General features: G+C 45.6%; 2 protein-coding genes across 4 annotated transcripts in view; both read left to right on the forward strand.

Moving 5' to 3' along the window:
• LOC137437438 (protein FAM3D-like) overlaps window positions 1-1,583 on the forward strand; it is a 131,673-nt gene extending 130,090 nt beyond the window's left edge. The window contains exon 8 of one of the 2 annotated variants that reach the window (XM_068131757.2): window positions 1,343-1,583. In XM_068131757.2, the coding sequence (XP_067987858.1) occupies window positions 1,343-1,435 (93 nt within the window). In that variant the 3' untranslated portion in view covers window positions 1,436-1,583. The remainder of the gene's footprint in view (window positions 1-1,342) is intronic. The other variant, XM_068131756.2, reaches the window with a different exon arrangement.
• Window positions 1,584-5,072: 3,489 nt separating this feature from the next.
• LOC137437445 (uncharacterized) lies at window positions 5,073-22,121 on the forward strand. 2 transcript variants are annotated; one of them, XR_013621113.1, is made up of 2 exons: window positions 5,073-5,182; window positions 22,008-22,108. XR_013621113.1 is itself a non-coding variant. In XM_068131767.2 (2 exons), exon 1 carries the CDS (start codon window positions 12,186-12,188, stop codon window positions 14,868-14,870), a length of 2,685 nt encoding a protein of 894 aa, XP_067987868.2. In that variant the 5' UTR covers window positions 12,179-12,185; the 3' UTR covers window positions 14,871-15,627; window positions 22,008-22,121. The 2 variants fall into 2 exon arrangements, 1 of the variants encoding a protein (XP_067987868.2); XM_068131767.2 differs by lacking the exon at window positions 5,073-5,182 and adding an exon at window positions 12,179-15,627 and having other exon boundaries at window positions 22,008-22,121.
• Window positions 22,122-27,544: the final 5,423 nt, after the last annotated feature.

The raw sequence follows: 27,544 nt of genomic DNA on the forward strand, positions 1-27,544 counted from the left end.
CACACACACACACACACACACACACACACACACACACACACACTGTCTATATATGCAGTGTGTGTGTATGTATATATATATATATATATATATATATATATATATATATATATATATATATATATATATATATATTATATATATATACTGGAGTACGGTCATACTCCATATGTAGGGATGGCACGGGGAAAAAATGGCCGCCCATTCAAATGTGTACAAAACGATACCGTATGCTTAAAAAAACTACGATAGTGACGCCATAAGCATATAGGAGCCAAACCTGTTATTCTCGCACTTTTGCAGAACTAACAAGAATGAAAAATACACCAAAATACATCGTTAAAGTACGAGATCAAGAGATCGCCAAACTGCCAATTTGTTCATCCTCAAAATGTTGATAAACATCATTGCGCCAAGCACAATAACGGCTAAAACAATTACAATGATTCCAAAGGAAGGAAGCGGCATTCTCTCTTGGGTATTGCACCCGCACGTCATAACAAAAAAAAAGTAAAACCGGAACTCCACTCGGTAGAGCACATACCATGAACAGTTTATGTTTTGTATCCCAATGATAGGCCGGATCTGGATTCGGACCTGCACCAAAATCTTATCGGCTTGTTCTTGTCACCTAACAACTCGTCCACCAAGTTTATTCATAACTCATCGATAACTTTTTTAATATCATGATTAGATTTTGGTGAAGATCCGAATACGGATCCGGTTACTAGAATTTTTTTTAGTGATTCTTCACCATTGGGAGATAGGCCCAAAAACGCTACATAGCAGAGTATCTCAAAAAGTTGTGGACGGATTTGCACGAAACTTGGTGGACCGGTTGGGTGTCTCACGAGGACGATTCGATTCGATTTTGGTGAAGATCTGAATATGTATTCGGATATGAGGAGTATTTAATTTTTGAAGTGATTCTTCACCACTTGGAGATATGGTCAAAAACTATACATAGCAGGATATCTCAAAAAGTTATGGATGGATTTGGACGAAACTTGTTGGACACGTTGTGTGTGTGACAAGGAAGAATCGATTCAATTTTGGTGAAGATCCGGATCCAGCTAGTAGAATTTTTAAAGTGATTCTTCAACATTGAGTGACATGGCCAACCAGGTGGAGGTATGCTCTCTACTGAGTGCCGTTCTTGTTGTATTTTGATTCCTGTACGAAAGGGGAAGAGCATGTTGGGTATATCTTCAAGTTTGGAATGCAAACTCCTTCCTGCATCTCCTTCCTTGTACTACACACAGTTTCCAATATACCTGCCCCAGAGAAGTTTCTGCCTCCACAATTACAATAACTAACAATTGTTCTGTTTTACTTTTCACAGATCCTGAAAAATGACCCCAAAACAAACAGATATGATGGATGGCCAGAGATGGTGAAGTTGGAAGGTTGTATTCCAAAGAGAATGGCGTATTAAAGCAAAACAACATTCCATCGCCCCCATCATAATGAAGAACAGGCTCTGGTTATAAATTACTATAATCATGTACAATTCTAAAAATGGTTGAAAATATCGTACTCTGACATCAATAATAATAAAAAGCGAGAAACATGGCGATACAGCTTCTTAATTGTCGCATTCGTTTCAATGACCACTTCAAATCCTATGTTGATATCTTTGTTATGAAGATGGAGGTGCATCATGAGGGGAAAATGCTGTATTTTCAAATTAGATTGTAGGATTGTTTATTGGTGAAAAAAGATTAACAGGTGTTCACACCGAACTCCTGGAAAGCCAGGATTCAGGGAGCCCAGGTACTAATTGAATGCGTCATATATGTTTGTCCATTGTCTGCTGTTGTCATTCATGTAAAAGTACACTGTCTACTCATGTCTTTCTCCTGAATGTGATATATATATATATACACACAAGGTTTTTCATGAGCCTTTGATCACTGTAAAAATTTAAAAATATGGGCAATACCCCCGGGTGCTCACCTGGTAGAATATAGCAGTATACCACATTGACTAAAGGTATTTTAAACAGTATCACGATATTTTAAACCAATTTCAATGGTTGCTAGAAGACAGGGCAGCATGTAAAATCATACTAACATAATCATAAGACTTTAAACAAACAAACCAAAAAAATACCTATTTTGGGGGGCAGCCCCGTCCCACTCTCTCCCCCTCGCTCCCTCCCCCTCCCACCCCGTATACCTCCTCAGACTCCAATTTTTCTAATGCCGTGAACAAACATTGGTACATCATGGGTGATGAAGGTTGTTATGAAGTTTCATTGAAATTGTATGTGTAGTTTCTGACAAAAGGGCAAATACCTGCTTTGGTTTGGGGGTGGGGGCAACCCCCAACCACTTCCCCCACCACCTGTAGACCCCCTTAGGGCCCGATTATTTTAATGTCGTGAACAAACATTGGTACATCATGGGTGATGAAGGTTGTGGTCAGATTTCATCAAAATAGTGTGTGTAGTTTCAGAGAAGAAAGCAAATATCTATTTTGGGGGGTCAAACCTGGATCCACTTTGACCCCCCGGTAAACCCCCTTATACCCCAATTTTTTTTAATGCCGTGAACAAACTTAAGTCACAACACAACAAATATCATTTGTGCCAAATTTGGTCACAATCCCATCAGTGGTTTTAGAGAAGAAGTTTCAAGCGTTTACGGATGGATGAACAGACTGACGGACAACACGTCATCGCATAAGCTCCACTAAACCTCATTCCAGGTGAGCTAAAAATCATCAGAGCTCTGATGAAAAATCCTAAAACAACTGTCAGTGACATCACCAACTAGATGGTATTCATAGAATACTTACCCTGCACAGTCAACTTGGTGCGACTCTTTGGAAAAACTCCACGATAAAGCTATCTTTACACGGATTTACACCTCAACACGCATCGCCCTTGGTGGAGAAAACCCCCTCAAGGAAGGGGGGAAATTAATTCGCTACAACCTTCATTGTGTGACCCTTAGTCCTCCTGTCGAGTTGAGATTGGATAAGTAACGATCGAATGTATCGCGGTCAAAACCAAAATGCGTCCGGAACCGGAATCCGGAAAAACCGGAAATCGCGGAACGTATCGCGGAAGTGCAACATTTTTCCATAATGGCGTCCATACTCCATACCACTTTTTTTGTTTTTTGTTTTGGTATACAGGATCGAGGCTCGTGAAAGAGCGAACATTTATCACACAAAAAAATCAAAACAGACACACAGAGTATATAATAAGGGGAGCGGTAGACAAGATGGGGAAAGAAGGGGAGCACACAAACACAACATTTGAGAGCAGGGACATCGAGAGATCTGTGGGAGGGAGAGGGCTTGGGGGGAGGAGGTGTGGAAAGAGGGGGGAGGGGGCGTGGAAGGGGGGGGAGGGGTGGGAGAAGTATAAAACACAAGGACACTGCAAGGACTTCCATGAAGGAAGTCGGTATTTCAAAGTGGATCTGGGGTGAAATTAGCGGGGGTAGAAAATATCAAGGTTTTGGATGGGGGAAGATAAGAGATGGTGGTGAACAGCTGTTTTAAAGACCTGGAGGGAGGAGTGGGATTGAAGGGAGTGAGGGAGTTTGTTCCAGAGGTGGGAGTAAAGAGGAATGAAGGAGTGAAGGTCAGCAGAGAGTTTTGATTTTGGCAGTTTAACCACAAGAAGGTTGCGGGCAGATCTTGTTCGACCTGTAGGAATATTTGGGGGACAGAGCCCAGAGAGAGAGCTGGGGGGGGCAAAGCCGGAGAGGAGTCGGTAGAAGACAGAAAGACCACCAACCTGCCTGCGGTGAGTGAGTGAAAGGCCCTCGGAGTTAGCTTCATCGCAGGAGATTCCAATGATTCTGAAAGCTTTGGTTTCAACCTTGTCAAGCCGAGCTAGGTGTGAGGCAGGAGCACCAGCCCAGAGGGGGGAACAGTACTCCATTGAGCTGCGGATGAAAGCCTTGTATGTGGTGAGGAGCTCAGGTGATCCAAGGAAGGACTTCGTACGACGGAGGATACCCAGTCGGTGACTGGCTTTGGAGGCCAGCTTGGAAATGTGGTTTTCCCAAGAAAGATCATGGCAGATAGTGAGACCCAAAATCTTGAGCGACAGAACTTCTTGGAGAGGATTGTTGAGAAAGTGGATGGAAGGGTTTTCCAGTCGGTCCTTTCGGAGAGACATCGTAAAGAGTGTGAGATTTGTCAGAATTGAAAGACATGTTCCACTTGTTTGACATGAAAGACATATTCCACTTGACCTATGACGTCATGATTATGAAGAAAAAATTATACAGGTGGAGGTGCTCCGATGGTGAAACTTTTGGCAATCGGACCAACCGTTTCCGAGTAAATTGATTTAAAAATGCAGACACGTACGCACGCACACGATCGCTTAATCCCGCTTTTTCGCTTCACGAGCGCAGGGAAAAACATAGGGGCAATACACCTGGTGCTCACCTGGTCGAATAAACTATACTGCACCGACTAAAGGTATTTTAAACCAATTTGAATGGTTGCAAGAAGACAGGGCAGCATGTACAATCATACTAACATAATCATAAGACCTTAAACAAACAAACAATAAAAATACCTATTTTGGGGGCAACCCCCAATCCCATACACCACCTCAGACCCCGATTTTTTTAAATGCCAGGAACAATCTTTGGTACATCACGGGTGATGCAGGTTGTGGTGAAGTTTCATCGAAATAGTGTGTGTAGTTTCAAAGAAACAAGCAAATTCCTATTTTGGGGGGTTAAACCTGGATCCACTTTGACCCCCGGTAAACCCCCTTAGTCCCCTATTTTTTTAAATGCCGTGAACAAACTTTAGTCACAGCACAACAAATATAATTTGTGCCAAATTCGGTCGCAATCCCATCAGCGGTTTTGGAGAGGAAGTTTCAAGTGTATCGAGACGGACGGACGACGCGCCGTCACAAAAGCTCCCAGGAAGTTCATTCCAGGTGAGCCAATAATAATTACACATTCCGCGCATCGCACATGCAAAGGCAAAGTTTAAAGTTCCTGCGCCAGCACGTCACTGAAAACGCACAGAGCGCATGCGCGAGACGCCTCGTCCAGCGTGCTATCTGCACCACACAGCGCATGCGCGAAGGGCCTTGTGGAGCGGGACATCTTCACCACACCACACAGCGCATGCGCGAAGGGCCTCGACGGGCATTAACACGTCATTTTCGAAATGCCGTACTGAGTTATATTGTACTGTACGATATTTATTTATTTCCTTTATTCCTCACAATTTTGGTCTCTCCTCCTCTATCACTGCACATTTAGAATAATATTATGCCCGCCAGGTAGTTTTGTGACCTGAATTGAGCTTTGCGCGCCCGTAAGCTGCCTTGGAGGCGCTTTTTACAATCCAAATTACGTCATTGCGCTTTTACTCCATGCGCGGCTTGGAAGTTTGTGCTTCGGAGGGATCCGGCCCAGTGCTCCTGCGGTCCGGACCGAGCATGGTTCGTTCCTTCGTCGTTTTCTGTAATGCGTCCTCTCGGCGAGTGCGGCCTGTGTGGCTGAATTATAAAGGCGAGCCGCAGAGCTATCCTGACATTCTTCCACATCGTGCCCGAGCCATGCACACCTACGTAGGTACGTGTTGACTGTTGTTTTGGCTTCGGGTAGTTCCTGAACACACACACACACACACACACACACACACACACACACACACACACACACACACACACACACACACACACACACACACACACACACACGCATGTATCCCAGCCACACACACACACATACACACGTACCGCACCCCCATCCACACACATACCCACACACACGCATGTCCCCCCCCCCCCCACCAACACGCACGTATCCTCCCCCCTTACCCCCCCCTCCCACACACACACACACACACACACACCTGTACCCCCACACACGCATGTTTCCCGTACCCCCCCCCCCCCCCACCAACACGCACGTTCCCCCCCCCCCCCCCTCCACACCCACACACACGCATGTACCATCCCCCCCCCCCCCCACACACACACACACACACACACACACAGACACCTGTATCCACACACACGCATGTTTCCCGTTTGCCCCCTCCCCCCCCCCCCCCACCAACACGCACGTATCCCCCCCCCCCACACACACGCACGTACCTCCCCCCCCGCCAACACGCATGTACCCTCCGCCCCCCCCCCACACACACAGACACCTGCACCGTGTACCCCCACACACGCATGTTTCCCGTTTCCCCCCCCCCCCCCCCCACACACACACACAAACCCGTACCCACACACATACACGTATCATCCCACCCCCCCACTCCCCACTCGGACAAACGTATCCCCCCCCCCCCCCCCCCCACACACACACACACACGTACTCGCACACACGCATGTACCCCTCCCCTCCCTCCACACACACAAGCAGACGTACCCACACACACACACACATATCCCCCCCCACCCACACACACACACACACACACATATCCCCCCCCCCCTGCACACACACACACACACACACACACACACACACACACACACGCACGTATCCAAATACACAGACGTACCCCTCCCACTCACATGTACCCTTCCCGCCTCCTCACAAACACACACAGACGTACACACACACACACACACACACACACACACACACACACACACACACACACACACACACACACAGACGTACACACACACACACACACACACACACACACACACAGGTATCCCCCCCACACACACACAAATCCCCCCCCCCCCCCCCACACACATACATGTATTTCCCCCCCCCCCCCCAACCCCCGCCCCCACCTCCTCGCACACACACGTACACACACATATTTCACATGTTTGGTTTTACTTTTGCTTTGGCATGTTTACCTCTGACACCGAAGGTGGATGTAGGTTGTTTTCACCCCTGTGTGTCTGTTTGTTTTTGAACAAGATATCTCAAAAAGTTGTTGACGGATTCGCACGAAATTTGGTGGAGAGGTAGTGTATGTAACACAGAGAAAATCATTAGATTTTGGTTCAGCTCAAAATCCAGATCCGGTCTATCATTGGAAAGAAAACATAAACTGTTCAGCCTGGTGGAGGTATGCTCTCCACCGAGTGCCGTTCTAGTTTTTGTTTTGTTTTGCCTGACATTATATGCTGTGTATTGCATGCACACAAATTATTTTTATGTGTTATATACATATCTACATAATATGCACATTGCACATGTTGTATTGTATAGACATGTTATATGTGACACGTGCAGTGGTATGTTGTGTACATGCATCTTGTGCGAGACATATTGCACATAGTGTGTGTGCGCAAGCACAAAATCAAGACACACACACACACACACACACACACACACCACACACATACGTGCATACACGCACGCGTGCACACACACTACACACACATACGCATACACACACGCACACACACCACACACACATACACACACGCGTGCACACTCACACACACAAACACACACACGTGCACGCATACACACAACACACACACACACACACACACACACACACACACACACACACACGTACGATGAGAGGGAGGGAGCGGCCTGATGAAACTCAACTCGGTGCACAGAGCGACAACTGTATGGCTAACTGAGGATGTGAAATGCTTAACAGACTATCGGATGTAATTTATAAACAAACATGAACACAACAAATCTGAAATAGTATCCCTAACTCACCTTGCAAAGAATTTCCAAAAACAGGTGTGAATAGAATATGCTGCACAGGAAAATGAAACATCAACAAATACAGTCCCATCAATTGCAAAAAACACAAAATAAATGTATAAAAAGAAATATCATGAAATATAAACCAACAACTGGTATAATGACAAAAAGCAGGAAAATACAAAAACGAATTGGACAGAGTGGGGATAGACAACGAAGGATCATTGGAATGGCTAAGTAGAGGTGAGCTCAACTGGGATGGAGAACGAATCATAATAAATGCCCAAGATCAAGGACACTACACCAATTTCACTCGCTCACCTCAAGCAGGTTGGTGGTCTTTCTGTCTTCTACCGACTCCTCTCTGGCCTTGCTCCCCCAGATCTCTCTGCGCTCTGTCCCCCAAGTATTCCTACAGGTCGCACAAGACCTGCCAGCAACGCTCTTATGGTTAAACTGCCAAAATCAAGACTCTCTATTCACTTTCACTCTTTCATTCCTTTTTTCTCCCGCCTCTGGAACAAACTCCCTCACTCTCTTCAATCCCACTCCTCCCTCCAGGTCTTTAAAACAGCTTTTCACCACCATCTCTTATGTTCCCCCATCAAAAACCTTGATCTTTTCTACCCCTGTTAATTCACCCCAGATCTACTTTTTTGAAATACCGACTTCTTTCCTGGAAGTCCTTGCAGTGTCCATGCGTTTTATACCTCTTCCCCGCACCCCCCCCCCTTCCTATGCCTCCTCCCCCCAAGCCCTCTCCCTCCCACAGATCTTCCTATGTCCCTGTTCTCTACTGTTGTACTTGTGTGCTTCCCTCTCTCTCCCCATCTTGTCTCCCGCTCCCTTTATTGTATGTTTTGTGTGTCCCCACCATCCGTTGGTTTGTTCCACCACCACCCACCATCGTGTCCGTTTGTTTTTTGTGATTAATGTTAGCTCTTACACGAGCCTCGATCTTGTATCCCCCCCCAAAAAAAAGGATTTTAAAAGATGGCGAGACTGAGCCAGACAGAGAAGTGTAGATTCTGCAAGACAGAAACAGGAAGTACGAGTCACCTGCTCTCGGGATACAAAAAACTATTTTCAGAACAACTTTACACACAACGGCACAACAAAGTATGCAAAGTGATTCATTGGCATATCTGCAAAAAATTAAACATCCCAGAACCAGAAATCTCATGGAAACACGAACCAAGGACAATCATTGAAAATGAGGACGTTATGCTCAAGTCCCTGGTGTTGGGCTAGCGGCTAGGGTGCCGGCTTAGGATCCTAGGATCCTGGGTTCGAATCCCGGTCAATCGCTGAATTAACGCCAGGGGGGTTGACTCAGCCTGTCATCCTTCCGAGGTCGGCAAATTGAGTACCAGTTCACTGGTAATTCCCTGCTTGTCGTTAAAGGCGGCAAAAAGGGTTGGCGTCAGGAAGGGCATCCGGCCGTAAAACATTGCTTCAAAAAGGGGACCGAAAAACAACAACAACCACAGTTCCCGAAAAAGGCCAACCCCCGCTTGCGGGGAAAAATGGCCTCTAAAGGTGTTTTTTTTTGTTGGTTTTTTTGGTTTTTTTATGCTCACGTCAGCCTGGTTTTGGCTTAGCAGTTAGGGTGCCAGCTTGGGATCCTAGGATCCTGGGTTTGAATCCCGGTTGATCACTGATTAACAGCAGGGGGGTTGACTCAGCCTGTCATCCTGCCGAGGTCGACAAATTGAGCACCAGTTCACTGGTAATTCCCTGTGTGTCGCAAGAGGCGACCAACAGGGTTGGTGGCAGGAAGGGCATCCGGCCGTAAAACATTTCTTCAAAAAGGGGACCACGGTGCCCGGAAAAGGCTAACCCCTGCTCTGCGGGGAAACATGGCCTCTAAAGGTGGTTGTTGTTTGTTTTATGCTCACGTACGACATGATGATTGCATCGAGAGTGAACAGAGAAAACAAAGCATTGTGTCCGGACATTGTACTCCGGAACAAAAAGGAAAAGACAGCATTGATGATGAGATATCAGTACCCAGTGATTTTGGCCTAAACAGTGCAGAAGTCAAGAAAATGATCAAATACCAGAACCTCAAAAATGAGGTCAAGAGATCATGGAAACTGAAGAGCATCAAAATCGTACCAGTGATAATTGGAGCAACAGAAATGATGAAGAAGAACCTCACTGAGATTTTAAAAACCATCCCCGGGAATATTACCACAAATGAACTACAACTGGAGGCAATCCGGGGTTTGGTGACGATCCTGAAAAGAGCCTTTGGAACAAAAGTTGAACAGTTTGGTCCATGAACCGTGATCTCTTACCGAAGAGGAGGTGGATACTTTGGGTCCTGGGAGGACTCCGTTCCACCTCCTGAAACCCGCAAATGGAGATAACAACCGACGACGCACACACTTTCTTCACTTACCTGTTTTTTCTTGCTCATTAGACACAGCCAGTTGTCTGACAGCGCACTTGCTTAACTATGAACTTTGTAATCTGGGTTTGATACGCGACTCGAGTGCATGGTGTCAGTTTGGTGTTTCCCCAGTACAGAGATCCATCACAAAGTGTGTTTCCCCAGTACGGAGATCCATCACAAAGTGTGTTTTACTCCAGTAGGGAGATCCATCACAAAGTGTGTTTTACTCCAGTAGGGAGATCCATCACAAAGTGTGTTTTACTCCAGTACGGAGATCCATCACAAAGTGTGTTTTACTCCAGTACGGAGATCCATCACAAAGTGTGTTTTACCCCAGTAGGGAGATCCATCACAAAGTGTGTTTCCCCAGTACGGAGATCCATCACAAAGTGTGCTTCCCCAGTAGGGAGATCCATCACAAAGTGTGTTTCCCCAGTACGGAGATCCATCACAAATAGTCAGGTGGCTTAGCAACAATTTTTAGGCATAATGTTACAAGCCGGACAAAAGTCCCAAATTTGGTATGGAGCTTCGTTTGGACCTATCAATTGATTTTAGCCTAGGAGCCATCCTGACCGTTTCAGATTTTCCAAGATGGCGGCCAAAATTCAAAATGCTGCCAGCAAAACTGAAATATCATATATCTCTGGCTGTAGAAGTCACAGATAGACAAATGAGGTATCAAATCAGGGGTTTTTGAGGTCAGTGAAACTGATTCAGGGAAAGGTACATTTCATATGTCACTTATTTTAAAGATGGCATCCAAAATCCAATATGGCCGCCAAGGAAAATCATACTATAATGCAAGGACTTCAAAAGTTTGTTCGCCTAAGGCTCAGGCATCGAAGGATGGATTAACTTGACACTTTGCACACCTATATATATCGTTTTTGACCATGTCAATGTGGGCCGTTTTTTTCGATTTCTATCCTAATTCGGGGGGTACGGGGAAAGTAACGTTACTTTGCGGGTGTTCGGTGACCCGGATACGCGTCACACCCTCAGGTCATATGGTTTATTTACAAACACCATGCTTTGATGACGCACGACAGGTACTATTGCTAGTTAAAATGATGATATGAGAGTATTAAGAGAAATTATCTATTTGTGTCTTTTCAGATAAATCAACATGGAGCTACCTGTAGACTTTAGTCGCTGCATTATCTGCCAACAAGAAACAGATGAACAGTTAAAATGTCCACTTCTCAGTCCAGGACCAAACGCTGATAATAAGACATCTGCCTACCAGTCATTCTTGAGTAATGTCGAACATTTCCACGAGATTGATCAACTCCCAACTGAACTGAAGTTTGGGAGTGATCAAAGTGTTGACGAACTTGTGAACAATTCTGCATTGTGGCATAAATCGTGTCATTTAAAATTCAACAATGAGAAACTGGCAAGAGCAAGAAAGCGAAAGAAATCCAATCCCGATGGTAGACAATAAATTAAGTGCCGGACAATAACCATGATTAGACAATGTTTGTTTTGCGAGAAAGGCGCAGATGAAGGTGACCTCCATCTGGTTTCAACATATGATATGGATGCCAGTCTAAGAGCTATGATCAACGAACTGCAAGATACCCAGCTACTTGCGAGGATTGTTGGTGGAGATCTCATAGCTATGGATGCGAAGTATCATCTAAAATGTTTGACTAACCTTAGAAATCGGTATCGCAGTCACATGAGACAGTTACACCATGCAACAGTAAACATTGATGACGTAATGAATGAGTCTAGAGCATTTGTTGAACTCACCAGTTACATTGAAATGTCTGTTAATGCCGGGACTTTCATCTTCAAATTATCCGAGTTACACTCACTGTACGTGAATCGGCTTGAGGCGTTGGGCATCAAAAGGACTATCAACAAAACCAGATTGAAGGAACAGTTACTTGAACGATTTTCTGATGCACAAGTGCAACATGATGGGCGGGGCATCGTTCTAATATTCAAAGAGGGAATGAAAGACATGATAAAAGATGCTATGAAAAAGCGTGACTTTTCAGAAGATGCCCTGATTCTGGCACGCGCGGCAAACATCGTTAGAAAAGATATCTTCCACCATGAAGGATTCAAATTCACTGGCCAGTTTCCACCAGGTTGTCAGGAGAACTCATTACCCTCTAGTCTGAAATTTCTCGTCCATGATTCTCAATGGTCCTAATCTGAAAGACCAAGAGAGTAATGAGTCACAAGTGTGCCTAACTATTGGGCAAAACATCATCTACAACGTCAAGAAAAGGAAACCTAATTCGCCTGTGAAAGTCCGGCACACTCTTGACCGAGAACCTCCACTAACAATTTATATTGGCCTCAATATACATGCGCTGACTAGGAGCAAGAAAATCAACCAACAGTTACATACAATGGGTATCAGTGTTTCCTACGACAGGGTGATGCAGCTTGAAGACTGGCTCGCCACAGCTGTATGCGAGAGGTTTGAAGATGATGGTGCAGTAGCTCCGACTATTCTTCAGAAAGGTCTCTTCACTGTAGGAGCTCTTGACAATCTCGACCATAATCCGAGCTCAACCACGTCAAAGACATCTTTCCACGGCACGGGAATAAGTCTTTTCCAATTCCCAAGTGAGAGGGAACCTGGTGTGACTAGACAGCCTGTTGCTATACCACCATCTGGGTCACAGACTCATTCGCTTCCAGACAGTTATGCCTCTGTTCCTGCTGTTTCGCTGAAGACAACCGATGTTGCTGTTCCACAGAATAATGTTCAACCCATCAAATCTGTTTTACCAGATGCAAGATGTGACGAATATGGCTGGATAGAACATGGTCTTCAACTTGTCAATGATACGGAACTGAGCAAGGATAATTCGCTTACATGGTCTGCCTATCATGCCTCTAAGCAAGAGGTGACAGTAGAGCCGTCAGCTGTATGTGCACTACTTCCTCTGTTTTATGAAAAGTCAGCCACACCTGCAATGATTAAACATGGCATGGATGTCCAAAGGCAAGCAACAGAGTACCTTAACCCAGGACAAATCCCAGTCACAACATTTGATCAGCCGTTGTTTACGCTCGCCAAGTACGTACAATGGAAATGGCCAGATACGTATGGAGAGAAAGTGCATGTGGTTATGATGGGAGGATTGCACATTGAGATGGATTTATGGAACACTGTTGGAGATTTGTTACAGGGCTCTGGGTGGACAGCAGCCCTTACTGAAGCTGAGGTAGCCTCATCTGGAATTGCTGATTCATTCCTGAAAACAGCTCACCTGACCAGAACTAGACACGCTCACCAAGTTACACTTTTGACCCTTAAGAAGCTTATCGTCGAGGCATTCAACCAGGATCCCAGCGGTGCGAATGATAACGACAGTTTTAATAACTGGCATGAGAGAATGTGTAAAAACTGTCCCACGTTCAAGTTCTGGGATTTGATTACGCAATATGAGATCCTCATTCTCATATTTGTAAGAGCCCACCGGGAGAGGAACTTCACACTGTACATTAGCGTTCTGGAGGAGCTCGTACCTTTGTTTTTCGCATTAGATCATGTGAACTATGCTAGGTGGCTGTCCGTCCATATCAGAGACATGAAATCTCTGCCGAAAGCAATCAGAGATGAATTTGAGACTCGCCATCACTGGGTAATCTCAAAGTCAACCCACAGATATTCTGCTATACCCGTTGATCAAGCGCACGAGCAGGAAAACAAAGTTGTGAAGGGTTCCGGTGGTGCAGTAGGACTAACTGAAAATCCAGTCGCCTTCAAACGTTGGATGACCTCTGGACCAGAACTCGCCAGACTCATGAAACAGTTCGAGAATGAATATATTCTTGATGATGACCCGGAAAACCCTACGAATTTCGAGCACCATGAACAGGGACTCGCCGCACAGAAAGCGTTCCAGCAACAGGTTGATAGCCTATCTAAAGTCATACAAAAGATGGGCAATCCTTTCCTGGATGATTTTCCCGAGTTAGTAACTCTTGACAGTCGTAACTGCACGAGTGAGACCATTGTGAATACAATCCGTACACTGGAAGACATTGGTACGAAAAAGTATCAGGACTATGTGACAACAGTCCTTGTGGATCGTACTCGCTCCATACACAATCCGATGTCAAAGAATTCGCTACCCTTATTCTCGACAAAAGTCAAAGCTAAATCCAAGGACGGCAAGAAAGTAAAAGTGCTTGAGAACAATATGGCACTCTTCGGACAGTTATACATCTCCTTGCAAAATAGGGATGGTGATATCAATGACTTCTTCGCACATGAGGTTCAGTCATATCCTCCTTCCCTGTCTGACTTTGGCAAGCTGAACCTGCCAGGTACAAAATCTCAATTGTTGCAATGCATCGAGGAGCCGAACCAGACAGAGCCACCTGCATCATTTGACTGCAAAGTCCTGGACGGTGCTGTGATTGTGCACTGCTTGCCTGTAACACATGTCAGAACATTCCACGAATATGCAGACAATGTGTTCATTCCCTACCTGGAACGACAGCTAAAGACCACCAAACGACTGGACCTTGTGTGGGATACATACATACCGAACAGTTTGAAGGAGTCAACCAGGGAAAAACGAGGGAAAGGAACGCGCAGAAAGGTATCTGGTGACACCAAGCTGCCAACAAACTGGAATGACTTCCTCCGTGATCCTATCAACAAGAAAGAACTGTTTGAATTTCTTTCCTCAAAGGTGGCAGAGTTCAACTGTCCCGCAGGCAGTTCGGTATACATCACAGCTGGAGAGAATGTTACATGCATTGGAACTGAGATCGAAATGTCCATGTGCAATCAGGAGGAGGCCGACACGAGGATCGTGGTTCACGTGAAGCATGCATTGGAGAATGGTTGAAAAATTGTCCAAGTGCGCACCGTGGACACAGACATTGTTGTTGTTCTTACTGGCATGTTTCATGATCTTTCACATATTAACTCAGATGTAGACCTATGGGTAGCCTACGGTGTGGGAAAGAACTACACACATTACAGTATCAATGCCATCTGTGCACGCCTCGGTGAACCTAAATCAAGGTCCCTACCCATGTTCCACGCCTTCTCAGGATGTGATACCACGTCAGCATTTCGAGGGAAGGGAAAGAAATCATTCTGGCAAGCATGGCACGTATATGATGCAATCACAAATGTTTTCGTACACCTGGCCACACATCCATTTGAGCATGTTGATTTGGAATCTGAAACATTTAAGAAGATCGAGCGACTAGTTAGCATAGTGTATGACAAAACAAGCAATTTGACCAATGTAAACAGTGCACGTATGGAGCTCTTCTCCCAGAAGAGTCAAGCTGTAGACAAAATTCCACCTACTCAGAATGCACTTCTGCAGCACACAAAGAGGGCAGTGTACCAGGCTGGCATCTGGGTTACCAGCATGTTAGCACAACAAAAACTTCCAAGTCCAGCTGGATATGCTTGGAAAAAAGTCGCCGAATCTTGGGAACCTGTCTGGACAACAATTCCCGAAGCTTCTCGTGCTTGCAGAGAATTTATCAAATGCGGCTGCAAAAGAGATTGTACAGTGTGCAAATGTAGCAAGGCTAATCTCCCTTGTACATCTCTTTGCCGGTGTAAATGTTCTACCAGATCATAAGGTCAGTCACAGCAAAAATACTGGTCTGATGCCACATTTGAACGAATATCATATCATTATTTTAATTTTTTTTGGCGGCCATGTTGGATTTTGGACGCCATCTTGAAAATAAGTGACATATGCAATGTACCTTTCCCTGAATCAGTTTTACTGACCTCAAAACCCCCTGATTTGATACCTCATTTGTCTATCTGTGACTTCTACAGCCAGAGATATATGATATTTCAGTTTTGCTGGTGGCATTTTGAATTTTGGCCGCCATCTTGGAAATTCTGAAACGATCAGGATGGCTCCTAGGCTACAATCAATTGATAGGTCCAAACGATACTCCATACCAAATTTGGGACTTTTGTCCGGCTGGTAACATTAAAGTTGCTAAGCCACCGCACTAAAAATGTGTTTTACCCCAGTACAGAGATCCATCACAAAGTGTGTTTTTGCCCCAGTAGGGAGATCCATCACAAAGTGTGTTTTTCCAGTTCGGAGATCCATCACAAAGTGTGTTTCCCCAGTTCGGAGATCCATCACAAAGTGTGTTTTTCCCCAGTACGGAAATCCATCACAAAGTGTGTTTTTCCCCAGTACGGAGATCCATCACAAAGTGTGTGTTTTCCCAGTAGGGAGATCCATCACAAAGTGTGTTTTACTCCAGTACGGAGATCCATCACAAAGTGTTTTTCCCCAGTGCGGAGATCCATCACAAAGTGTGCTTCCTCAGTACGGAGATCCATCACAAAGTGTGTTTTACCCCAGTACGGAGATCCATCACAAAGTGTGTTTTACTCCAGTACGGAGATCCATCACAAAGTGTGTTTTTCCCCAGTGCGGAGATCCATCACAAAGTGTGTGTTTCCCCAGTAGGGGAGATCCATCACAAAGTGTTTTACCCCAGTACGGAGATCCATCACAAAGTGTGTTTTTCCCCAGTGCGGAGATCCATCACAAAGTGTGTTTTTCCCCAGTGCGGAGATCCATCACAAAGTGTGTTTTTCCCCAGTACGGTGATCCATCACAAAGTGTGTTTTTCCCCAGTGCGGAGATCCATCACAAAGTGTGTTTTTCCCCAGTGCGGAGATCCATCACAAAGTGTGTTTTTCCCCAGTACGGAGATCCATCACAAAGTGTGTGTTTCCCCAGTAGGGAGATCCATCATAAAGTGTGTTTTACCCCAGTACGGAGATCCATCACAAAGTGTGTTTTACCTCAGTACGGAGATCCATCACAAAGTGTGTTTTACCTCAGTACGGAGATCCATCACAAAGTGTGTTTTACCCCAGTACGGAGATCCATCACAAAGTGTGTTTTATCCCAGTAGGGAGATCCATCACAAAGTGTGTTTTACCGCAGTCGGGAGATCCATCACAAAGTGTGTTTTACCGCAGTAGGGAGATCCATCACAAAGTGTGTTTTACCCCAGGAGGGAGATCCATCACAAAGTGTGTTTTACCCCAGCACGGAGATCCATCACAAAGTGTGTTTTACCCCAGTACGGAGATCCATCACAAAGTGTGTTTTACCCCAGTACGGAGATCCATCACAAAGTGTGTTTTACCCCAGTACGGAGATCCATCACAAAGTGTGTTTTACCCCAGCAGGGAGATCCATCACAAAGTGTGTTTCCCCAGTAGGGAGATCCATCACAAAGTGTGTGTTTCCCCAGTAAGGAGATCCATCACAAAGTGTGTGTTTCCCCAGTACGGAGATCCATCACAAAGTGTGTGTTTCCCCAGTACGGAGATCCATCACAAAGTGTGTTTTACCCCAGTAGGGAGATCCATCACAAAGTGTATTTTCCCAATGTAGGGGGATCCATTACAAAGTGTGTTTTACCCCAGTACGGAGATCCATCACAAAGTGTGTTTTACCCCAGTACGGAGATCCATCACAAAGTGTGTTTTACCCCAGCACGGACATCCATCACAAAGTGTGTTTTACCCCAGTAGGGAGATCCATCACAAAGTGTGTTTTACCCCAGCAGGGAGATCCATCACAAAGTGTGTTTTACCCCAGTACGGAGATCCATCACAAAGTGTGTTTTACCCCAGTACAGAGATCCATCACAAAGTGTTTCCCCAGTACGGAGGTCCATTACAAAGTGTGTTTTACCCCAGTACGGAGATCCATCACAAAGTGTGTGTTTCCCCAGTCGGGAGATCCATCACACAGTTTTTTTCTTCTTTCTTTGTATACAAGATCTAGGCTCGTGAAAGAGCTAACATTAATCACACAGAAAGACAAACCGACACATAAAACATATAACATGGGGAGCGGTAGACAAGATGGGGCGAGAGGGGGAGGAACACAAACACAACATCTGAGAGCAGGGACATCGAGAGATCTGTGGGAGGGAGAGGGCTTTGGGGGGGGGGGAGGCATGAGAAGGGGGGGTGGGAGAGGTATAAAACATATGGACACTGCCAGGACTTCCAGGAAAGAAGTTGGAATTTCAAACAAGGTGGATCTGGGGTGAATTAGTGGGGGTAGAAAAGATCAAGGTTTTGGATGGGGAAAGATGAGAGATGGTGGTGAACAGCTGTTTTAAAGACCTGGAGGGAGGAGTGGGATTGAAGGGAGTGTGGGAGTTTGTTCCAGAGGCGGGACAAAAGAGGAATGAAAGAGTGAAGGTGAGCAGAGAGCCGAGATTTCAGCAGTTTAACCATCAGAGGGTTGCTGGCAGATCTTGTGCGACCTGTACGAATATTTGGGGGACAAAGCACAGAGAGAGCTGGGGGAGCAAGGCCGGAGAGGAGTCGGTAGAAGACAGAAAGACCACCTACCTGTCTGCGGTGAGTGAGTGAATGGCCCTCGGAGATAGCTTCATCACGGGAGATTCCAATGATTCTGAAAGCTTTGGTTTCAACAGCGTGAAGCCGAGCTAGGTGTAAGGCAGGAGCACCGGCCCATCGGGGAGAACAGTATTCCATTGAGCTGCGGATGAAAGCCTTGTATGTGGTGAGGAGCTCAGGTGTGCCGAGGAAGGACTTCGCACGACGGAGGATGCCCAGTCGGCGACTTGCTTTGAATGCCAGATTTTAAATGTGGTTTTCCCAAGAAAGATCATGGCAGATAGTGAGACCCAAAAGCTTGAGTGACAGAACTTTTTGGAGAGGATTGTTGAGAAAGTAGATGGGAGGGTTGTCCAGTCGATCTTTTAGGAGAGACAAAGTAAGAGTGTGAGATTTGTCAGGATTGAAAAACATGTTCGACCTGTTTGACCAGTCTGTGATTTTGTCCAGGTCTTCAGAGAGTGAGGAGGCTGCAGACTGCCGATCTGAGGGAAGAGCAATGGAGCGGCAGAGAGTGGAGTCATCAGCAAAGAGATAGAGAGGATTTTCCAGAGAGTAGGAGAGATCATTGATAAAGACCAGAAAAAGCACAGGGCCCAGAACGCTGCCTTGGGGAACTCCAGCCTGAACAGGAAGGGGAGATGAGAGAAATCCATTCAGGGCCACACGTTGTCTACGACCAGAGAGGAAGTCCGCAAGCCATGCATGGAGATTTCCATGGATACCATAGGAGGAGAGTTTGGTGAGCAGAGCTGGGTGCCAGACCGTATCGAAGGCACGTGATATGTCAAGGGAGAAGGCTCTGATTTCCTGTTTGGCATTGAGGACCTCCATCCATTGTTGAGACAGCAGAAGCAGCATGCCCAGAGTAAAGTGACCAGGTCTGAATCCAAATTGATGATCGGAGATCAAGCCATTGGAGAAGAGGAAGGATTTGATATCCGAAGCAATGATGGATTCCATGACTTTGCTGATAATTGGGAGCAGTCTGTAGTTGCAAGGATCTGTTTTTGCACCTTTTTTGTGTAAAGCGGTAATGTTTGCTGATTTCCAGGATGCTGGCAGATGACTTGAGCAAAGGAGAGGGTGAAAAGAACAGAGAGAGGGTGAGATAGAGCGGCAGAGCTGGATTTTAGGACCCGTGGGCTGGTGCCGTCTGGTCCAGTTGCAGAATCAGTCGAGGTTTGACAAAAACTCCTCCACCTTGTCAGGAGAGAAGGAAACAGAGTCCAGGAGGAGTTTTGTTCGACTGGGTAAGGTGGGAACAGAGAGAGATGGGTTTGGGACACAAGATTTTGAGGCAAACACAGAGTTGAGGCATTCGGCTTTGTCACGTGCGGTGTCAACTGTGTAGCCATTATCTTCCCCAGTGCAGAGATCTTCCACAAAGTGTGTTTTACCCCAGTACGGATATCCATCACAAAGTGTGTGTTTCCCCAGTACGGAGATCCATCACAAAGTGTGTGTTTCCCCAGCACGGAGATCCACGACAAAGTGTGTGTTTTACCCCAGTAGGGAGATCCATCACAAAGTGTGTGTTTTACCCCAGTAGGGAGATCCATCACAAAGTGTGTTTTACCGCAGTACGGAGATCATTACAAAGTGTGTTTTACCGCAGTACGGTGATCCATCACAAAGTGTGTTTTACCCCAGTGCGTAGATCCATCGCAAAGTGTGTGTTTCCCCAGCACGGAGATCCACGACAAAGTGTGTGTTTCCCCAGTGTGGAGATCCATCACAAAGTGTGTTTTACCCCAGTAAGGAGATCCATCACAAAGTGTGTTTTACCGCAGTACGGAGATCATCACAAAGTGTGTTTTACCCCAGTAGGGTGATCCATCACAAAGTGTGTGTTTCCCCAGTTCGGAGATCTATCACAAAGTGTGTGTTTCCCCAGCACGGAGATCCATCACAAAGTGTGTGTTTTCTTAGCACGGAGATCCATCACAAAGTGCTTTACCCCAGTAGGGTGATCCATCACAAAGTGTGTGTTTTACCCCAGTACGGAGATTCATCACAAAGTGTGTTTTACCCTAGTAGGGAGATCCATCACAAAGTGTGTGTTTCGCAGCACGGAGGTCCATCACAAAGTGTGTGTTTCCCCAGTACGGAGATCCACCACAAAGTGTGTGTTTCCCAGCACAGAGATCCATCTCAAAGTGTTTTACCCCAGTAGGGAGATCCATCACAAAGTGTGTGTTTCCCCAGTACGGAGATCCATATCAAGTGTGTGTTTCCCCAGCACGGAGATCCATCACAAAGTGTTTTACCCCAGTTGGGAGATCCATCACAAAGTGTGTGTTTCCCCAGTACGGAGATCCACCACAAAGTGTGTGTTTCCCAGCACGGAGATCCATCACAAAGTGTTTTACCCCAGTAGGGAGATCCACTACAAAGTGTGTGTTTCCCCAGTACGGAGATCCACCACAAAATGTGTGTTTCCCTTGTCGGGAGATCCACTACAAAGTGTGTGTTTCCCAGCATGGAGATCCATCACAAAGTGTGTGTTTCCCTTGTAGGGAGATCCACTACAAAGTGTGTGTTTCCCCAGTACGGAGATCCACCACAAAGTGTGTTTTACCCCAGTAGGGAGATCCACTACAAAGTGTGTGTTTCCCCAGTACGGAGATCCATCACAAAGTGTGTGTTTCCCCAGCACGGAGATCCATCACAATATGTGCTTTACCCCAGTAGGGAGATCCATCACAAAGTGTGTGTTTCCCCAGTTCGGAGATCCATCACAAAGTGTGTTTTACCCCATTACGGAGATCCATCACAAAGTGTGTGTTTCCCCAGCACGGAGATCCATCACAAAGTGTTTTACCCCAGTCGGGAGATCCACTACAAAGTGTGTGTTTCCCAGCACGGAGATCCATCACAAAGTGTGTGTTTCCCTTGTAGGGAGATCATTGTAAAGGTTTAAAAAATGGTGTTTGTGGACACCAATAAAACACAAGTTGTTAAATTTTAAAATGATAAAAATGATGAAATAATTGCATTAAAAATAATAAAGCTAAGAATTCCGTGTTTGTAATGCAAGGTGATTATGTTTCCTGTGCTGGGGCCAAAATGCTGATTGCGTTTCCCCACGTTTCTCTCAAGTGTATCGTTCCCGAGGAGAAAGATCACTTTTCTGTTTTCCTGCGGAAGCCCAATCCCAGTCTCTCCACCGGGTTTAAGCAGATGTTTCATCATGTCACCATTTCACCATGTCACCCAGTTCATGTTATGTCACCCTCATCTGCAATCTTTTGCAATCCCTCGTTGGTATGTGGCCTATCAGAACGAATCATATATTGGGCACATTTCATTATTGCTTCATGTTTTTTTATCGATGATCAGTCATTTCTATTTGTTTGTTTATTTATTGCCTTATCTTCCTACACTTGGGAAACAAAATGTTGCATCAGATGTTTGTTTAAATGCAGCTTCTCTGCCTTTGTTGTAAACCAAATCGGTTTGACTCGAAGCACTTTGCCCACTTTTGTCCAATCAAATTAGAGCCTGGAATGTGGTAGCCCAACATATCTCTACGTTTGAGTGTGAGTTGATGAGTTTTAATTCAGTTATTGCACTTTTTCTCTTGTTTGTGCAGGACATCCGTGGTTGTTCAGAGATGTCGTTTCTGGTGACAAGCTTCTTGTAAATGGGAAGGAAGTATTTTTCCCTCCGCAAGGTGTTGTGGAGCAGGATGGCAATGTCCGTTACATCCCGATCCACATTACTTTACCAGGTGAGTTGTAGCATGTAGGACGACAAACGTGTCCCAATACTCTTCCTTCTTTTAGCTCTGGGATGCCCAAACCATGGCCCATTTGGCCTGCGGCTCATTGGCCAAGATTAGTAAATTGCCTTCCAAGCTCAAAAGTTTGGGCACCTGTCTTTATTTAGTCAAAGAGCAGATTTTGGGAATGTTTAATCTCTCCTTAAATTTTGATCACGCATGTGCATGCATGCATGCATGCTTGTGTTATGTAGTTCTTGTATTATATAGCAATGACTAACAAGTGTGGTTTGTGCATCACAGCATGTATATGCCCATAAGAGTTTTATCGTGTACTCTGTTTGTGTTAAGTGACTGTGTTACTCCCATAAGGGTTTGGTTGCTGGACCATTCACACCTCATTGAGCCGTTGGGATTTTTGTGCTTTGTTTTGTTTTGTGCTTCCATTTTCCCCAAGTTTTTTTGTCCTTCGACATAGGTGAAAAATCTTCTGCATAGCACGGAGTCATTTTTTGTAACGATCCATACGGAGGTTTTCGTATTTCAGTCGTCAGAACAGCATGCCTCGATTATAGGGAATTATAATGCGGATTCGTTTCTTAACCCATTTCATCCGGTTGGGCTGCAATGCTAACACAACGCATCATGACCATGATCATGTGAATTACTCCCATGGTAGTTTTTATGAGGTATTCTGTCCAACTTACCTGGGTACAAAAGTTTACAAGCGTGTTACCGTAATCAGATGTCCACCAGGAAGGAGAACGTCTGCCAATGTCGGTAAATACGGAAATAGCGTACATTCTAGGATTTTCTCATCACCATTCCCTTCTGTGAACCTCACAGAAAATACCGAAGTGCCATCTTTGCATTGCATGAAGTAAAGATGCCATTCTGCTGCACACAAACACAAAACCTGATAATGTCTGTTGGTTGCGGTGAAGTTTTGAACAATTCGATACGAGACCAAAACATCTTAACAAGTAAATTTGACGCAGGAGGATGCCATTTGGCCCATCATACCTGTGATGCACCACAACCACATTAAGTAAGTCCGTCGACTCAGTAATTCCAGGAAACCCCTTGAGTCCGTCACACCTGAGTTTAATGGGGTAGTGAATGCTCTGGTTTTGCACCTCAAGCGAGTGTGATTCTGGTAAACCGCTGCAGTATACGACTCATGACACCCCCAGTGTGTGTGTGTGTGTGTGTGTGTGTGTGTGTGTGTGTGTGTGTGTGTGTGTGTGTGTGTGTGTGTGTGTGTGTGTGTGTGTGTGTGTGTGTGTGTGTGTGTGTGTGTGTGTGTGTGTGTGTGTGTGTGTGTTTGTCGTTGGTTGTTATTTCCAAATGTGGGTTTTGGAAGTTGGAAAGGAGCCCTCCAGGTCTTGATGTGCAGTACCTTCAGAAAGTATTCACACCCCTTGGCTTTTTCGCATTTTGTTGTGTTACAGCCTGAATTTAAAATGGATTAAATTGAGATCTTAAATCACTGATCAACACATAATACCCCATATTGTCAAAGTGGATGTTTTTCAATTTCTTACAAAATAATTAAAAATGAAAAGCTGAAATATCTTGAATCAATAAGTATTCAACTCCTTTGCTATGACACTCCAAATTGAGCTCAGGTGCATCCAATTTCCTTTGATCATCCTTGAAATGTCTCGAGAACCTGGGTTGGAGTCCACCTGTGGCCAATATAATCGATTAGACATTATTTAGAAAGAAACACACCTTTCTATAAAAGGTCCCACAGTTGACAGTGCATGTCAGAGCAGGAACTCTACCAAGTCCAAGGAACTGTCAGTTGATCTCCGGAATAGAAATGTGAGGAGGCTTTTCTTTTTTTTTTCTTTTTTTTTTTGGTTGGATACAAGATCGAGGCTCGTGTAAGAGCTAACATTAATCACAAAAAACAAACGGACACGATGGTGGGTGGTGGTGGAACAAACCAACGGATGGTGGGGACACACAAAACATACAATAAAGGGAGCGGGAGACAAGATGGGGAGAGAGAGGGAAGCACACAAGTACAACATTTGAGAGCAGGGTTATCGAGAGATCTGTGGGAGGGAGAGGGCTTGGGGGGAGGAGCCGTGGGGAGGGGGTGGGGGTGGGAGAGGTATAAAACACATGGACACTGCTAGAACTTCCAGGAAAGAAGTCGGTATTTCAAAAAAAGTGGATCTGGGGTGAATTAGCAGAGGTAGAAAAGATCAAGGTTTTGGAAGGGGGAAGATAAGAGATGGTGGTGAACAGCTGTTTTAAAGACCTGGAGGGAGGAGTGGGATTGAAGAGAGTGAGGGAGTTTGTTCCAGAGGCGGGAGAAAAGAGGAATTAAGGAGTGAAGGTGAGCAGACAATCTTGATTTTGGCAGTTTCACCAGAAGAGGGTTGCAGGCAGATCTTGTGCGACCTGTAGGAATATTTGGGGGACAGAGCTGGGTTGGCTAGGCCGGAGATGAGTTGGTAGAAGACAGAAAGACCACCAACCTGCCTGCGGTGAGTGAGTGAAAGGCCCGCGGAGTTAGCTTCATCGTCGGAGATTCCAATAATTCTGAAAGCTTTGGTTTCAACCTTGTGAAGCCGAGCTAGGTGTAAGGCAGGAGCACCGGCCCAGAGCGGAAATCAGTATTCCATTGAGCTGCGGATGAAAGCCTTGTATGTGGTGAGGCGCTCAGGTGTGCCAAGGAAGGACTTCACACGACGGAGGATGCCCAGTCGGCGACTGGCTTTGGAGGCCAGCTTGGAAATGTGGTTTTCCCAGGAAAGATCATGGCAGATAGTGAGACCCAAGAGCTTGAATGACAGAACTTCTTGGAGAGGATTGTTGAGAAAGTAGATGGGAGGGTTGTCCAGTCGGTTTTTTCAGAGAGACATCGTAAGAGTGTGAGATATGTCAGGATTGAAAGACATGTTCCACTTGTTTGACCAGTCTTTGATTTTGCCCAGGTCTGCAGAGAGTGAGGAGGCTGCAGACTGCCGATCTGAGGGATGAGGAATGGAGCGGCAGAGAGTGGAGTTATCAGCAAAGAGATAGAGAGGATTTTCCAGAGAGTCGGAGAGATCATTGATATAACCACCTTTAGAGGCCATTTTTCCCCGCAAGCGGGGGTTGGCCTTTTTTGGGAACCGTGGTTGTTTTTTTTTTTTTTTGTTGTTTTTTTGGTTCCCCTTTTTTGAAGCAATGTTTTACGGCCGGATGCCCTTCCTGACGCCAACCCTTTTTGCCGCCTTTAACGACAAATAGGGAATTACCAGTGAACTGGTACTCAATTAGCCGACCTCGGAAGGATGACAGGCTGAGTCAACCCCCCTGGCGTTAATTCAGCGATTGACCGGGATTCGAACCCAGGATCCTAGGATCCTAAGCCGGCACCCAAGCCACTAGCCCAACACCAGGGATGAAGACCAGAAATAGCAAAGGGCCCAGAACACTGCCTTGGGGAACTCCAGCCTGAACAGGAAGGGGAGATGAGAGAAATCCATTCAGGGCCACACGTTCACTACGTCCAGAGAGGAAGTTCGCAAGCCATGCGTGGAGATTTCCATGGATACCATCCAATGAGAGTTTGGTGAGCAGGGTGCGGTGCCAGAATAGAACTAAAGCTCGACTAATGTTCACTAAGGTCACCGTGGGATCTAAGGACACAAAGGACACCAGCCTTGCATAATTCCAGCAAGGCAGGATTCCCAGTTTATTGTCCATCCGATGGATCCTACCTGCGAAACACCAGGACGACAGTTTATAGCTGAGCCAAGATTGAAATCTAGACTAGACCAGGGCTCAACATTAATTTCTCTCCTGCCTGTTCATGGGACAGGTAGGTTTTCGATTTTACCTGTCCCTTCAACCATGCACCTATCCAACTATTTGTACCGCATGCATATGGGGCGATACCATTATGTTTCTTTGAAATTTTCACCGGCACGCACAGACAGGGTGGTCAGGTCTAAAATGATCATCATTGTCACTGCTAATCGTTGTGGCTTCACAAAAAAGAACAAGTACATTTGACGTTATGATATGTCTGATTTATTAACCTTCTGGGTGGAAAAATTAATCTGTCCTTCGGACAGGTTTGTTGAGGTTTTCATTGTCTGATGGACAAAATTGTTTGTCCCGGACAGTCGGACAACTATTAATATTGAGTCTTTTAGAAAGCTCAGAGATGAGTGCTTATACCTCTGGGCTATTCTGCCAGCCCAAATGTGCAGTCGAGGTTGAGGTTCAAGACAGAGTCGAGTTGAAACTGGTGCCGGAAGAATGGATGGTTGGGATTCAGAAATCCATGTTGATTTTGAGTTTGGTGCAGGCTCACGTTGCCCTATTGAGATAGCCAGACTTGCTGTTTTGAAGAAGCGTGATCTCCCAGTCAAATATCCATTGCCTCCACTGAGGCTACGAATGGGATTCCCCAACACGTCTACTATCTCCAAATGATTTTTTGGTGACATCCTTCATCCTTTTTTTTTGCAACCTTTCAGCCTAGGTCACACATAGGCGGATTTGTCGGCGACTACTGGCGACTGAAAAAATCGCCACCACCCGCCGACAATCGTAATGAAACCGTAATGGACGGTCGCCTGTAGTCGTGGTTATCCTCCCCAGGTCGGCTGCAGTCGGCAAGAGCCGCAAAGGGGCCAAATATTTTTTTAAATGTTTAAAAACGGCGCGCTCAGTCGCAATCGAAAAAAATCCGCCATGCTGTCGTGATGGAACCGCCATGCTGACTTCGGTATCCGTAATAAGAGCGTAAAGCGGCCGCAACCCAGTCGCTCATAGTCTTCCGCAATCGCCCCAGCAGCCAGCACGGCAGAGATGCGAATGCCATACGGCCTTCCTGCGGCATCTTCCCGACTACGGGCCGACACTGTTGCGGCTGCATATCGAGTACAGAAGAACTGCCACGTCTCCCCTGCGGCTATGGGAGACTGACGACGACAGCAGTAGGACTAGTGGCGGCCGAGTTACGGCCATTGGCGACAGAGATACGACTGCCTGGCGACTGCATTACGACATACCACGATTCCATGGCAAGACAGGATGGTGTGAGGGTCTCCGTGGAGTGAGGTCCTGTGGTGCCGACAAGGATATGGCTTTATTGTTTGGACTTGGGACTTTTGGGAACTTTATTTTTGGGGACTTTGGTCCTTTGGAAACTTTATTTATGGGACTTGGGACCAGTGGAAATAATTTGTTGGACTTTATTTCCATTCTCTCTCCCTGCAGAAAAGTTTGATTATTACATTACAATGATACATCTTTATTAACTTTCTTATTGTACATCAAACATCTTTATGCTTCATGTCATACATCATTGAAATGAATAAAGTGAAATGTAAAATAGAGAAATAAAGATTTAAAAAGTTGTGTGAATCGTCTCCAATCGCCGGCGGTCTTATTGC

The sequence above is a fragment of the Myxine glutinosa genome, chromosome 12 (assembly GCF_964187855.1).
Source record: "Myxine glutinosa chromosome 12, kmMyxGlut1.1, whole genome shotgun sequence".
Taxonomy (NCBI): Eukaryota; Metazoa; Chordata; class Myxini; order Myxiniformes; family Myxinidae; genus Myxine; species Myxine glutinosa.